At 40.1% G+C, this 14,051-nt stretch overlaps 1 protein-coding gene across 1 annotated transcript in view; it reads left to right on the plus strand.

The window, feature by feature from the left end:
* The window catches only part of LOC115216814 (probable ATP-dependent helicase PF08_0048), a 4,406-nt gene extending 520 nt beyond the window's left edge, over positions 1-3,886 (plus strand). The window contains exon 1 of the mRNA XM_029786395.2: positions 1-3,886. This exon is cut by the window's left edge and continues 520 nt beyond it. Within this exon, the coding sequence (XP_029642255.1) occupies positions 1-1,368 (1,368 nt within the window). The 3' untranslated portion in view covers positions 1,369-3,886.
* The last annotated feature ends 10,165 nt before the right edge of the window (positions 3,887-14,051 follow it).

The raw sequence follows: 14,051 nt of genomic DNA on the forward strand, positions 1-14,051 counted from the left end.
TCGCTGGAAATTAGCGCCAAAAAGGAAATGAAGAACATAACGCATTTGGTGAACACTTTAAGGTGTTTAGAAATAAAATGGGCCAATGTTTTAAGAGAAGAAGACATTGATTCGGAGAATTATGAAGCAGAAACGAGAAAAGCAATGATGAAACAACGAGACCGATCGTGTTTCGAACTGATATGGTACTTGATTCCGGATCTGTTTGCTAAAGCGTCGAAAGCAGTCAAATTGTCTAGGCAGTGGGTCCTGAAGATAACATCGTATTATGATATTCTACTCTCTGCTGATATCAAAAAGAAAACGAAGGAAATTTTAGCGAAAATAGCGGAAATTAATCAAAGTATTGCGGTGGATGAAGAAAAAGTAAAAGTTTTGGAAGTTGAAATGAAGCGACTTTCGTTGAAGGAACACCGCCATAATCTTTTAACCAAAGATTATAACAGCACAAAGGAAAAAATTGACCGCGCCAGTTCCAGTTACCATAAAACGCAGCTGGAACAGAAGTCTTTGAACCGTAAGTTACAAGATACCAATTCTTTATCGACCGACGAATACAATAATCTCACGACGAAATTGGAACAAGTCAAATGGAAAATTTCAACTTGTCAAACAGAATTAAAGATTCAGAAATTTAATTTATCGCTTTTGCAACAAGATCTCATTTTGGAAGCTGACATGCGCTCGACTTTCATCCGGTTCCAGGAAACAGTCAAAGAAATGCTGCAGGGTTTGAACTCGAAGATTGAAATGAAGAAAGAAACGAAACGAAAACTCGAGAAGGAAATCGTGTTGCTCAAAGCAAACAACCGGAAGCAACAGGATTTGACCAAAGATGGCCGTCTGTCTGGTGATGTGGCTGCTGAAAAAGAGGAGGATAACAACGGCCGTAACAACCAGAGTGATGATGCCGATGATGATGCTGATGACAACGATGACGATGATAATGATTATTATTACAACGACGACGATGATGACGATGATGAGGACAACGAAGATTATGGTGATGAGGAAGACGATGACGTTGGTGACGACATCGGAGACGGAGAAGACAGCGATTATCTGGACAGCGAGAGCGATGTTTTCGTGCAGATCAGTGAAAGACTGAGCGAACCTAGGGCTTTCGAACATTTCAACCAAAATGTTTATCTCTACACAAACAGTGCAAAAAGCCTAAAACAGAATCACAAACGTGAAGTACGCTACAACGACAATGTGACCGTCTCGAAAATTCCAAACGATTCTGATATATTTATAACGATGCAGCATCGAAACTTCGAGAGTTTAACCTCTTATCTCAACAGCAAATCACATAGCTCTAATAGCTTACAAAGAAAATCCCGAATTCCAAGGTTAAAGGTGCAATAAGGCCTTAATATTTATTACATACCCTACAAACGTTCCCTAAGTCCTTTTGCACCTTTAATCAAATTTCTCGTTTGGAATAGAAAAATCTATGGTGTAAATTTAATAAGAACTTACCCAGAGATCTTACATATGCAAAATAGCTAAATCTTCGTGAAAAAGACTTTCTTCGCTTCGGTTATCAGAAAATGGTTCCTTTCTGATCGGTGCTGTCTCGCTACAATGTTCGTTTTAGGCTCCACAGTGGAGCCTTATTCATATATCTAGGACGGCCCTGCTGTTGCTACACGCACAAAAATCCTAGACATTTGCACTTTGGAAAGGTCCATTATACCTGACTAAAACCGAATCTTTCACTGACACATTATAGATCAGTTACTGTTCAAATATTTAATGCAAGTCGTATCAACAATCAAATTTCAATTTACTCTGCGGTGAGGAAGACATTGGCGCTGAAGCTAATGTCGTTTTAATAATGCCTGAAAGTAGGGGAGAGAACTTCAGGCATTTTTTTTTTTTTTTCGTTCATAGAGTTACCATTGTTACATCTGGTTTCCTTGTACAGTGAAATAAAATGGAACGTGAAGAAACGTGGGGAAAAACTCAGGGGATTTCACCAAGAGCTATGCCCCTTGTACAAATAAACCTGCTCTATTGACAAATACATGAATACCTGCTCCTTTTTTTCTGACTTGTGGATATGTAAAATTTTCCTGGTTTACGAGAGGGTTTCTACACTGAATATGGCGACCCTTTGACGACGGGTGTGTCAACAGTGACATGACATAGACTTTTGGGTGGATGGCAGCGAACTTTGGAAGAAGAAAATATCCCTTGTATATCAAGTTGTCTAAATGCATGTCTCTAAATATTTCCCTAAAATTAAAATACATTTAAACGATATTCCACACACAGGACTATGAAAAACTGAAATTTTGATATGAGCCTGGCCATCTACAGGGTCACTGAACCCGCTGGAAATGACAGCAAAATTTCTTTCAAATTACACCCTACTCTGTGTGTGTGTGTGTGTGTGTGTGTGTGTGTGTGTGTGTGTGTGTGTGTGCGTGTGTGTGTGTGTGTGTGTTCTTTCTTTTCAATGGAAGAAGACATTCGATGACGTACAGCAATGTCCAGGAAGAAATATGGTACAATCATGGCTGGAAATTTTTGATTAACGATTATGGCAAGTTTAGGGGTTAAACGTCAACTATAAACACCAGTTTCGCCTCTGCTACCAACACACCCCCTCTACAAACATCACCACTACCAACAACACTGCCACCGAATCAGCCAGAGATCCTTTACATTGTCATCCAACATGTTAGAAACAACAGTTAAATCTCCCTGAAATCGCACCCTACAGTTTAACAAGAAGAACAAAAGAAACATTGAATGAAAGTAGTCCTAGATACACCATGTTTGTGAAACAAAAAAAAAAGACTAGATGATCACAGCAGGAAAACATTTAATCATAAGTCTTGTCATTCAGATCTGACACAGGACTAAAGAAATGTATAAAAACAGCTATACGTTATTTTAAAATTAATCCTATTTAATAATCTGCTGAAACTCTTCGACATTTATATCAATATTTCTATAGAAGACAAAATATAAATAGAATAAATTTTCACAGGTAAAACATTTTAAGACAATGTTTTTCAATAATATACTTTCACGTGTTTCATTCAGAGAATAGCACATCTATATCTAGAGTCATCAAACACTCCGATGAATATATATATATATATGAAGTTCTGATGTTCTCTACATTAAACACCTTACAAATTACTTAAACTTTGTAATATAAAACTACAAACTCTGCCTTTAAATACGTTGAGTACTTTTTCGATTTGCGAGCACCTTTACTTTATGACTATGGATACCTGTACCACACATTTATCAATATCATGTGTGTGTGTGTGTGTGTGTGTGTGTGTGTGTGTGTGTGTGTGTGCGTGCGTGCCTGCGTATGTGCGTACATGTGCGTCTGTCTGCGTGCGTGTATGCTATAAGATGTATTCTACACGGTTAAACTACGAACCAAGTTTTAAATAATTTAATAGATGGATTGTGCAAACATCATTGAATATGTTGGTTATAGCCCAGCTGAACAGCTTTGGTGTCGCATTCTTATCTGAAGATCGCATGAAAGATTCCCTAAAGATACAAAATTTGAAATCAAGGAATGCTAAGCTGAACCGTAACCAATATCTATCCATCCATATATATTCATATATATATATATATATATATATATATATATATATATATATACACCCTTATCCCTCGCAGAAAACTGCAGCACTGACAGGCCGCCATTCCTGGGTAGAATTGCATTCCATTGCCAAAGATTAAGACATTCGGAGATCTATTGTTGACGGCCTAAATTCCACATGAAACTAAAGGATTAAAAAGAAGAAAAATCCATATTTATCGGGGGTAGCGGAACCAAAGGCAGACGGCATGGGACTCGATCTCTCGCATTGTTTTGTATAAATAAATGACAAAATCCTCGCTATTTTCTTTCTTGTTCCGTTTCGTTCCTAGTTATTCATGTGTAAAATAAAACCAAGCGGTTAGTATTTTTAGAAGTTAAACTCTCACTTGGCAAGACCTGTAGCGATGTTCTGTCAGTCAAATGAAGGGAGTTTTGGGACACAACGAACAATCCATTAGAGACATGGATAGGTAAAAAGATGAAGAACACCAGACTTAAAGCAGAGGTCGTCAAACGTTTCCTAGATCAGTACCTGGTTTTTCCAAATGACATGTTACAAACGCCCCCTCTTTCTAATTTTTAAAAAGAAGTCTGCAGGCGGATTTTCTCTTTAGCGCAGGTTATGTATGTATGTATGTATGTATGTATGTATGTATGTATGTATCAAATCAAGGGGCAGAAACAAGCGACACGTAACCCCAAGGTTCAGAAGATGGTTCCGCATTCAGTTCTTATGTCCAATGAAATAAGATGCAGGACATCAACCTCAGAATAGACAAGTGTGGAGTGCCAGTCAAGTAATATAGATAACAACATACAGCAAACAGCTACGATATTCAATGCCTTATAGCACATGCACGAGTTTCATCCAAATGCCGTTATAGTTACATAACACTATTAGAAATAATAAATAATCTTGCGAAACGCGTCATCAGCGTTCCGCAATAGATACTCGTTTTTCTGTATGTTTTATTATCGTAACATTTTTATCATATACATGTATACACACATTTACATCCATATTTATGTAGACACACGTATAAACACAAATGTATACATAGACACATATTTGTTTGAGAATCAGTAACATGAAACTTTAGTCACAGTATGGCAGATTTCAGTTTAACTTCATCTATTAGACAAGTGTAGAGTATAATATAGGTTAATTTATGCGAGCTTAATATAAAGATAACATATTCCAAACCGTGGTTTCATTTTGTTGGTCCTTTGGTTCATCAGAGACGTCAACAGACTAAAAAGTGGTTGAATGCCCCGAAGTGTCAACAATATAGGTTGTCTTCCTTGGATCGGGAAGACCGCTTTAAAATTCAAAAGAAGCACTTTTAGCATGCTAAAATTTGTCACCCCGTTTTATCTAAGAATTGGGGGTTGGATGGTTGCCAATGTAGAGCTTCTCAATCCAGCTGTGTGGTTAAGAAGTTTGCCTCCCAACTACTTGGTTTCGGGTTCAGTCTCACTGCGCGACACACTAGGCAAAAGTGGGTTTTACTATAGCCTCGAGCCGCTCAAAGCCTTCTGACAAAAGCTGCAAAAAGGATGTCATATATGTGTAGACAGACAGATAGATAGATAGAGACAGATAGAGACATAGATCTTTTATCTTTTGTTATTTCAGTCACAGGACTGCGGTCATGCTGGGGCACCACCTTGAAGAAATTTAGTCGAATGAATCAATCCCAGTACATAATTCTTTTAAGCTTTGTACCTATGCTATCAGTCTGCTTTGCCGAACCACTAAGTTTCGGGGATGTAAACACACCAACACAGGTTATCAAGTAGAGGTGGGGGACAAACACATACACAAAAACAAGCACTCACATAGAACTACACACACACACACACACACACACACATATAGATATATATATATATATATACATATGCATATATATATATATATGTGTGTGTGTGTATGTATATATAATGAGCTTCTTTCAGTTTCCGCTGTCTACCAAATCCACTCAGAGCTTTGATATATATATGTATATAGGTGTGGGCGTGGCTGTGTGGTGTAAGAAGCTTGCTTCCCAACCACATGGCTCCGGGTTCAGTCCTACTGCATGGCACTTTGGACAAATGTCTTCTGTAGCCTCGGGTCTGACCAAAGCCTTGTGAGTGGATTTGGTAGGTGGAAGCTGAAAGAAGCCCGCTGTGGATGCGTGCGTGTCCACCTTTACCGCTTCACAGCTGGTGTTAGTGCATTTATGTCCCCGCAACTTAGCGGTTCAGCAAGTACCATAAGTACTAGGCTTTGGAAAAAATAAGTCCTGAGGTTGATTTGTTCAACAGAAGCTTTCAAGGCGGTTCCCCTACGTGGCCTTACCAGTCTTTAAAGTAATCCTACATCACCCTGCCAACACTGGATACTACCTTTGCATCTTACGAACTTCAATTCCATTCACTGACCTTGCCTACAAATCTTCAACTTCTACATTGGATTCCATTACTGTTATTACTCTGATCCCAACCACAAAATTACTCTCTACTTGCGTGAAAATACGTTTTTATCAACTCTTTTTATACAGTAAAAATTGTTTACCAACATAACATGGCAGTCCTGGTTTAGGACGAATGTTGCTGTAATTTAGCCCCAGGAGACATTGTCCCCAGCTGGCTATACGGCACGATCTGTGTCCTTATATTTTCGAACAAGGGAATCTAGCACCCCACTCAGCTGAAAACAATATCTGAGTGGGGGTGCTGGATTCCCTTGTTCGAAAATATAAGGACAAAGATCGTGCCGTACAGCCATCTGGAGACGATGTCTCCTGGGGCTAAATTACAGCAACATTCGTCCTAAACCAGGACTGCCATGTTATGTTGGCAAAAATCTTTACTCAAAAGTACTATTGCTAAATATCTCTCGTTGTGAAAACTAAAAATAGTCATTTCCTTTTATACAATCCCTTTTTTAAAACAATTTTTTAAATATAATTCTCTCAATAAAAAAAAATATTACTACGTAAAACCAGGCAGAATGTTACGGATAGATACAAAGTCAAAAATAATGTGGAAATGGAATAAAAGAGATGTTGGCTATAATATCTGAAAAAGAGGTCGTTGAATGCGTCAGGACATAAAATAGAAATATTGTTTTTACGAGTGAATTATAAAAAATATTGTTTTAAAAAAGGTCACACTATTCAAGCGTGGTTGATGCCAGTGCCGCCTGACTAGCTCCTGTATCAGTGGCATGTAAAAAGCACCTACAACACTTTTATAGTGGTTGGTGTTAGGAAGAGCATCCAGCTGTAGAAACTTTGCCAGATCAGATTGGAGCCTGGTGCAGCCTCCTGGCTTTCCAGTCCTCAGTCAAACCGTCCAACGCATGCCAGCATGGAAAGCGATGATGATGACGATGATGATAATGATCATGACACATTCAACTACCTTTTCTTTGGATATTATACCCAACATCTCTTTTCTTACATTTTCACATTATTTTCAACTTTGTAACTTTCCCGAAACTTCAACCTGGTTTCACGTTATATCTTTCTCAATATACTGCTTTCTCCTATTTCCACGCCTCCATCTTACCAACGCCGCATTCACACCTATTCACTTTCCTCCCCACCCTTCATCACACTCTTACACACCTCAACACACACGTAGCGACCACCTGCATTCCCCCCACCCACACATTTAATCACCTCCGCTGGGCCCATCTTCCAACATGGGGGTCCTCTTATACATTCTCAGTACAGCATTCTCCGTTTTGCTTACTCTCCCCCATGAACTGCATTCCCACTTGGTCCCTAAACATTCTTTCTCCACTTTTCTTCTTTTTCCTGATGCAGGACTAGCAACCGAAACGTCAAAGTGCCTTTCCTTTCAAACGGTGTACTAATAACACCTTTGTAAAAACTTATCCTTTTGTTATTTTTACTCATTCATCTCATTGTGTGTATATATATATATATATTATATATATATATATATATATATATATATATACATACAACAAAAGGACAAGAACGCAAAACATCCAGAAGACGATGCAAAGACACAGACGGGTCATTCGAAGCCTTACATACATACCTATATAGATACATATATATACATACATATATATACATACATATATATATACACACATTTATACATACATATTTATATATACAAACATATTTATCATATTTTTATTTTATTTTTATTTACTCTTTACTTGTTTCAGTCATTTGACTGCGGCCATGCTGGAGCACCGCCTTTAGTCGAGCAACTCGACCCCGGGACTTTTCTTTTTGTAAGCCCAGTACTTATTATCGTCTCTTTTTGCCGAACCGCTAAGTGACGGGGACGTAAACACACCAGCATCGGTTGTCAAGCAATGCTAGGGGAACAAAAACAAAGACAACATACATATATATATACATATATACGACAAGTTCTTTCAGTTTCCGTCTACCAAATCCACTCACAAGGCATTGGTCGGCCCGGGGCAATAGCAGAAGACACTTGCCCAAGATGCCACGCAGTGGGACTGAACCCGGAACGATGTGGTTGGTAAACAAGCTGCTTACCACACAGCCACTCTTGCGCCTATTTGTTTTTATTTTTTTTTTTTTTTTTCTTCCATGCTTGTGCTTCTTTCTCCCCACACCCTTTGTATGTTTCCTTTCCACGTTTAATTTCCTCCCCGCTAATTTTTTTTTTCTTTTTCCTCTTTCTTATTCCACCATGCCGGACTACAAATCCTATCTCCTCACTCTTCACCATCGCCTAAAATAGTACCTCTGCTTACTTACTTCCCACTGCTTTCAGCCGTCCATTAACCTCTCTTTCCTCATTTTCAAAAAACTCGCTTCTTCAGCCACGTTTCATTTCTCAGTCGCTGCTTACATCACCGCCCCATCCCGAAAGGTTTCCGCCTCCATTTCCACCCCACTCTGCTTCATCCATCCTACCCATACCCCGTACCACATCTTACCGCCTTATGCGTACCACCATTCGCTCCAACCTCTCTAAAATACATACCATCGACCGCCTTCTCCCTCCTGCTTTTTCCATCTTTTTCTCCTCTCTGCCGCCCTTCCATGCTCACAACACGTTCCGTTATATAATTCATTTAAATCATCTCTTTCATCAATTTCCTGCCAACACCAAACTTCGTAAACTCCACTCACTCCTTCATTCCATCAAACTCGATGCCACTACCCCAACTCCTCCAGTACCCTTCTTCCTCCCTGATATGCTCCACCCATTCACACCCAACCCCCCTGTCCCTCCAAATCCCCTCATACATCCCTCCCAGGCTTCCATCAGTCCTACCACCCCTCCTCCTTCTATTTCATCCACCCCTCCCACTTTTATTCCATCCACCCCCTCTCCACTTCAGTCTGTTGTTACCATTGCCCCAGATCTTCCCCTCTCTGTGACGTAGCGCTCCATCCTCAGTAGGGGTCAGTGTTTCATCCCCTTCACTCCATCCTGTAAGGAATTTCAGACTCGTACTGATATCCACAGCTTTGTGTGCCGCATTAGATTGTGTGCGCTTTTCCGCGACACTCCACCCGCATCAAACGAGGAGGGCTGCTTCACTGACCTGGGCCGCCGTCCACCCCAGTGGACGCCTGCTCCTGGCCAGTTCCAAGCAGTGGATCTTTTTGCGGGCGCCTGCCAGCGCGCTGTGGACCGGTTCAACTTCTTCAGGCGTCCCTGTCGTCTCAACATCTCCCCAGCCGAACTCTCGGCTCTTCGTTCCCTCCAACGGCGCACTGACATCGTTATTAAACCGGTCGACAAGGGTGGAGCAGTAGTGGTATGGCGTGCAGACCTCTACAAGGCCGAAGCTCTCCGCCAACTCCATGACACCTCCTTCTACTGCCCTCTGACCTCACGCCCAGTTACCAACAGACGGTCTCTTCTACCATCCATGACCTCACCTCGTCCTCCCGTCTCCTCCACACCGCATCCAACCTCATTGTCCGAACCCCCACCATTTACTTCCTCCCCAAAATCCACAAACCCAACAACCCTGGCCGCCCCATCGTCTCCGCCTGTAACTGCCCCACCAAGCTTATCTCCAAATATCCCGACCGTGTCCTCGCCCTCCCCTAGTGGCTTCTCTTCCTTCTTACATCCATGACACCAACCATGCTCTTCGTTTATTCAACTCTTTCTCCTTCCCTCCTACCTCCTCCAAACTTCTCTTTACACTGGACATCCAGAGCCTCTACACTGAGATCCGTCACCACGAGGGGATGCGTGCACTGAAACACTTCCTGGACCTCCGACAAAACCCCAACCCGATACCTCCACACTCGTTCGTCTGGCCGAACTTGTCCTCTCACTCAACTGCTTCTCGTTCTACCGGCTGGTCTCGGGAGTGGCCATGGGAACGAGAATGGGCCCCAACTATGTGAACCTGTTCGTTGGCTATGTTGAGGCCCAAATATTCTCCAGTTTCACTGGTCCCACTCACGAACTATATGGCCGTTATATTGACGACTGTATCGGTGCCACCTCACTCTCCCGCGAACATCTAGACTCCTTCCTCTCTTTCGTCAAATTTTTCCATCCTGCCCTCCACTTCTGCACTATTTCTGACACCTGTCTCCTTTCTTGACATTGTGGTTAGCATTCATCACTCCACTCTTACCATCTCCATCCACTACAAACACAGACTCACACTTCAACTTCTCCTCCTCCCACCCTAAACACACCAAGCTTTCCATCCCCTATTCCTCCGTCTACACAGGCTCTGTAGTGACGACCATGATTTTGAGACTCTGCTCTCTCCCCCTGAACCCACCCTGCAGTCCCCCACCTCCCTTTTCCTCTCACTTACCACCCCACCACCCTACATCTTCAACACATCATTTTCCGAGCTTTCCGGCATCTCCAGTCCGACCCGTCCACTTCACACATCTTCCCTAACCGACCCCTCCCCTCCTTCAAACGAGCCCACAACCTACGAGACCTCTTGGTCCACAGCTTCTTTTCCAACCTGGCTCGTTCCCCTGCTCCAGCCCATGCTTCCGCACTTGCCCTTACCTCTCCAACACCACCCTCCTCACCGACACCCATCATCGACCCTATCGCATCACCGACTCCTTCACCTGTACCTCCAGCAATATCATCTATCGCATTTCCTGCTCTCTCTGTACATCGGACAAACAGGATGCCGCTTAGCTGACCGGATTGCGGAACACTTCCGAGACATCCGCCTCGGCAATGACATCCCGGTCTCACGCCATTTCCACTCCACAGGTCACTCCTTGCAACACCTATCTGTGTTCAGATCGTCCTTGCACAGAGGCCATCTGGACTTCCGTTTGCACCGTGAACAGGGATTAATCTTCTCTCTTTGCTCTTTTACGCCATGTGCTCAACTCTCCTCCCCTCATCTAACCTCGTCGCCTTGCCTCTTTCCCCCTCCCTCCTACTTCCTCCCACCCAACTGTACTCTCTTGCCCTGACTCCTACTTCTCTTCACTCCTTTATCTTTTCACCCCTACTCTCCGCTCTCCTTCTCTCCTATCCAACTCTCCTCTCTTGCCCCAACTTCTACTTCTCTTCACCCCTACTCTCTTTCCCTCTTACTCTCTTTTTCTCTTTCTCTCTTCTCTTTTAATCTTTCAACCTCTCTCTCTTCTCTCTCTCCTCACATACTCACAAGGCTTTGGCCAGCTCGAGACTATAGTAGACACTTGCCCAAGGTGCCATGCAGTGGGACTAAACCTGGAACAATGTGGATTAGAAGCAAGCTTCTTAGCACACAGCCACACCAATGCCTATTTATATTATATATATATATATATATATATATCTAATATATATAATAAACCTTGATGATCAACTGGCCCAACAATCATATAAAAGTGGAAAATAAAGCAAAGAAACAAAGACAACCAGAAAAATTTAAAAAACAAAAACAATTTGAAATATTCTTAGATTTTATTTGATTTTTATATATTTTTCAATAAGTTTGTTCAAAGTCTTTGATTTTGTTTTGTTTTTACCTTTTTTATTAAAGATTTCCGATAAAGCAAACATATATACATATATATATATATATGTATATATATGTATATATATATATGCACATTCACCCATGCATCCAAACCTCATGTACAGACACACAGGCATACACACCCCACACATAGCTTTCTTTATTTGTGTAATCTTTTGTCCTTCTGTAATCAATTTGTGTACCTGTGTGTGTATGTGTGTTCGTTTTTACTCTATTCAAAAATATGAAAAAATATTCAATAATTATACATATATATATATAATTTGTAATTTAAGGAGCGTACATTTATAAGGCAAATTGTCTTGAAAACCTGTTCATATATACATACATACAACACACAAAACTACCTACTTAAAAATATCTAAACCATTTAAAAATTTTATGTGTGTGTGCATATATATAATATATATACATATATTTATATATCAAGCACACTTTGAAGTACATTCATAGACAGATCTACTGATATGCATATACACACACGTAAACATGTGTATGTGTGTGTGTGTGTATATATATATATATATATATACATACAGCTACTGATACAGTGACACATGTTTACCCAAAAATATATACATATATGTGTATGTGTTTATTATATTTATATATGTATGCATGTGTGTATATATATTATATACACACACTGATAAACATATAAACACCCAGTTGCACCCTCAGATACTTGTATGTTAGTACGTGTGTATGCATGCACATACATACATACATACATACACACCCACACACACATATATATATATATATGTATGTATGTGTATATGTCGAAGTAGGTTTCCAGCAAAGAATTACATCATTGAGCGAGATACCAAAGGATTTTTTAAAAGAAACTTCTAACAAGACAGTACAGCAGAACTAAAAAGATAGGGGGAAGGGAGAGGAAGAAAGAGAGAGAGACAGAGAGAGCAAGGAGGGATATGGAAAGAGGGATAGGCATGCTGACATAAATCCCTGACTCTGTATACATCTGTGTGTGTGCATATGTATGTGTGTATGTATGCATGTATGTATATATATATATATATATACCACACACACGCACACACACATACACATTATTATGTGTGTTCTTTGTACTAGCTCACACGCATATATGAGAGTCGAAGCTCTATTGGTTCGGCCAGGGTTCACATCTGATGGTGATGATGATGATAACCATGTTCATGATCGTAATTACTATTACAAAAAAATAATTTGAAGCATTATTATTATTATTATTATTATTATTATTGCAGTTGCTGTTGTTGTTATTATATTATCATTACTATTTGCCACTGATGTTAGCAGCCACACCTTTCCATCTCGATTGGTGCGCTCTTTCCTGCAGAAAATAATACGTCTGGAATCCAGGCAGACTGAAAAAAGCCACCAAGGAACTATGTATGGCAGCTGAAAATAGTTTCAGATAGCTTTGGTTGGCAACACACCACTTGTGGAAACCTTCCTTAACTGGAGACTAATTCAGTTCTCGCTACCCCACTATGGTGAAGCATACGGGCCAAGTGGCAAAAAAACTTGTGACCCTAGGATACTGGCTGATGATACAGACAGGTTTCCAGTATTGCAACAGATTTAGAAAAGCTTGGAAAATCTCTGAGAAGTTTCTGCCGTTTCTGCATGAAGCAAAGCATTTCTGATCTTTTCTTCAGCTTGAATGATATTTCATCTTTTGAGGCCAATAAAATAAAGTACCAGTTCTATTTTCACATCAACAGGATCAATGACGCACAACCCCCTCAAAAGTGCTGCCTCTGAGTCTAAATTAAAAACCTATTTTACGATTATTATTATTATTATCATCATCATCATCATCATCATCATATTATTATTATTAATACAGAGCAAATAATTCACAAGAAAAAAATAACTTACAAAGATATCAGTGACTCTATTATTATCTAGTGTAACAATTTAAAAATGATAATAACAGAATCAGTAATATAGGCAATTGCAGGCCCAAAACAAGCATTAAATAGCTGAAGGATTAAAATTAACCAAAGAACATACTACGTATGTGTACCTGCTGGAAATAACAGTCAAAACTATTATTATTATTATCATTTTCACTCATAATAAACCTACAGCCAATTGTTTTTTGCAGGAGTGAAAAGTGTAGGTGAGAAAATCAACCTCAGTATATTACTGGTAGTGTCTAATCTACTCTGGAAATAATAATGGTTTCAAATTTTGACACAAGGCCAGCAATTTCAATGAGGGGAACAAGTCAATTACATTGCCCTCCCCCCGCACCCTGGTACTTAATTTATCAACCCCTGAAAGTATGAAAGGCAAAGTCAACCTCAGCAGCATTTGAACTCAGAACACGAAGACGGATGAAATGATGCCAAGCATTTTGTTCAGCATGCTAACAATTCTGCCAGCTCACCACCTTAATAATAATAATAATAATAATAATAATGAAAATAATAATAATAATAATAATAATAATCATAA

This window comes from Octopus sinensis, linkage group LG10 (assembly GCF_006345805.1).
Source record: "Octopus sinensis linkage group LG10, ASM634580v1, whole genome shotgun sequence".
Taxonomy (NCBI): Eukaryota; Metazoa; Mollusca; class Cephalopoda; order Octopoda; family Octopodidae; genus Octopus; species Octopus sinensis.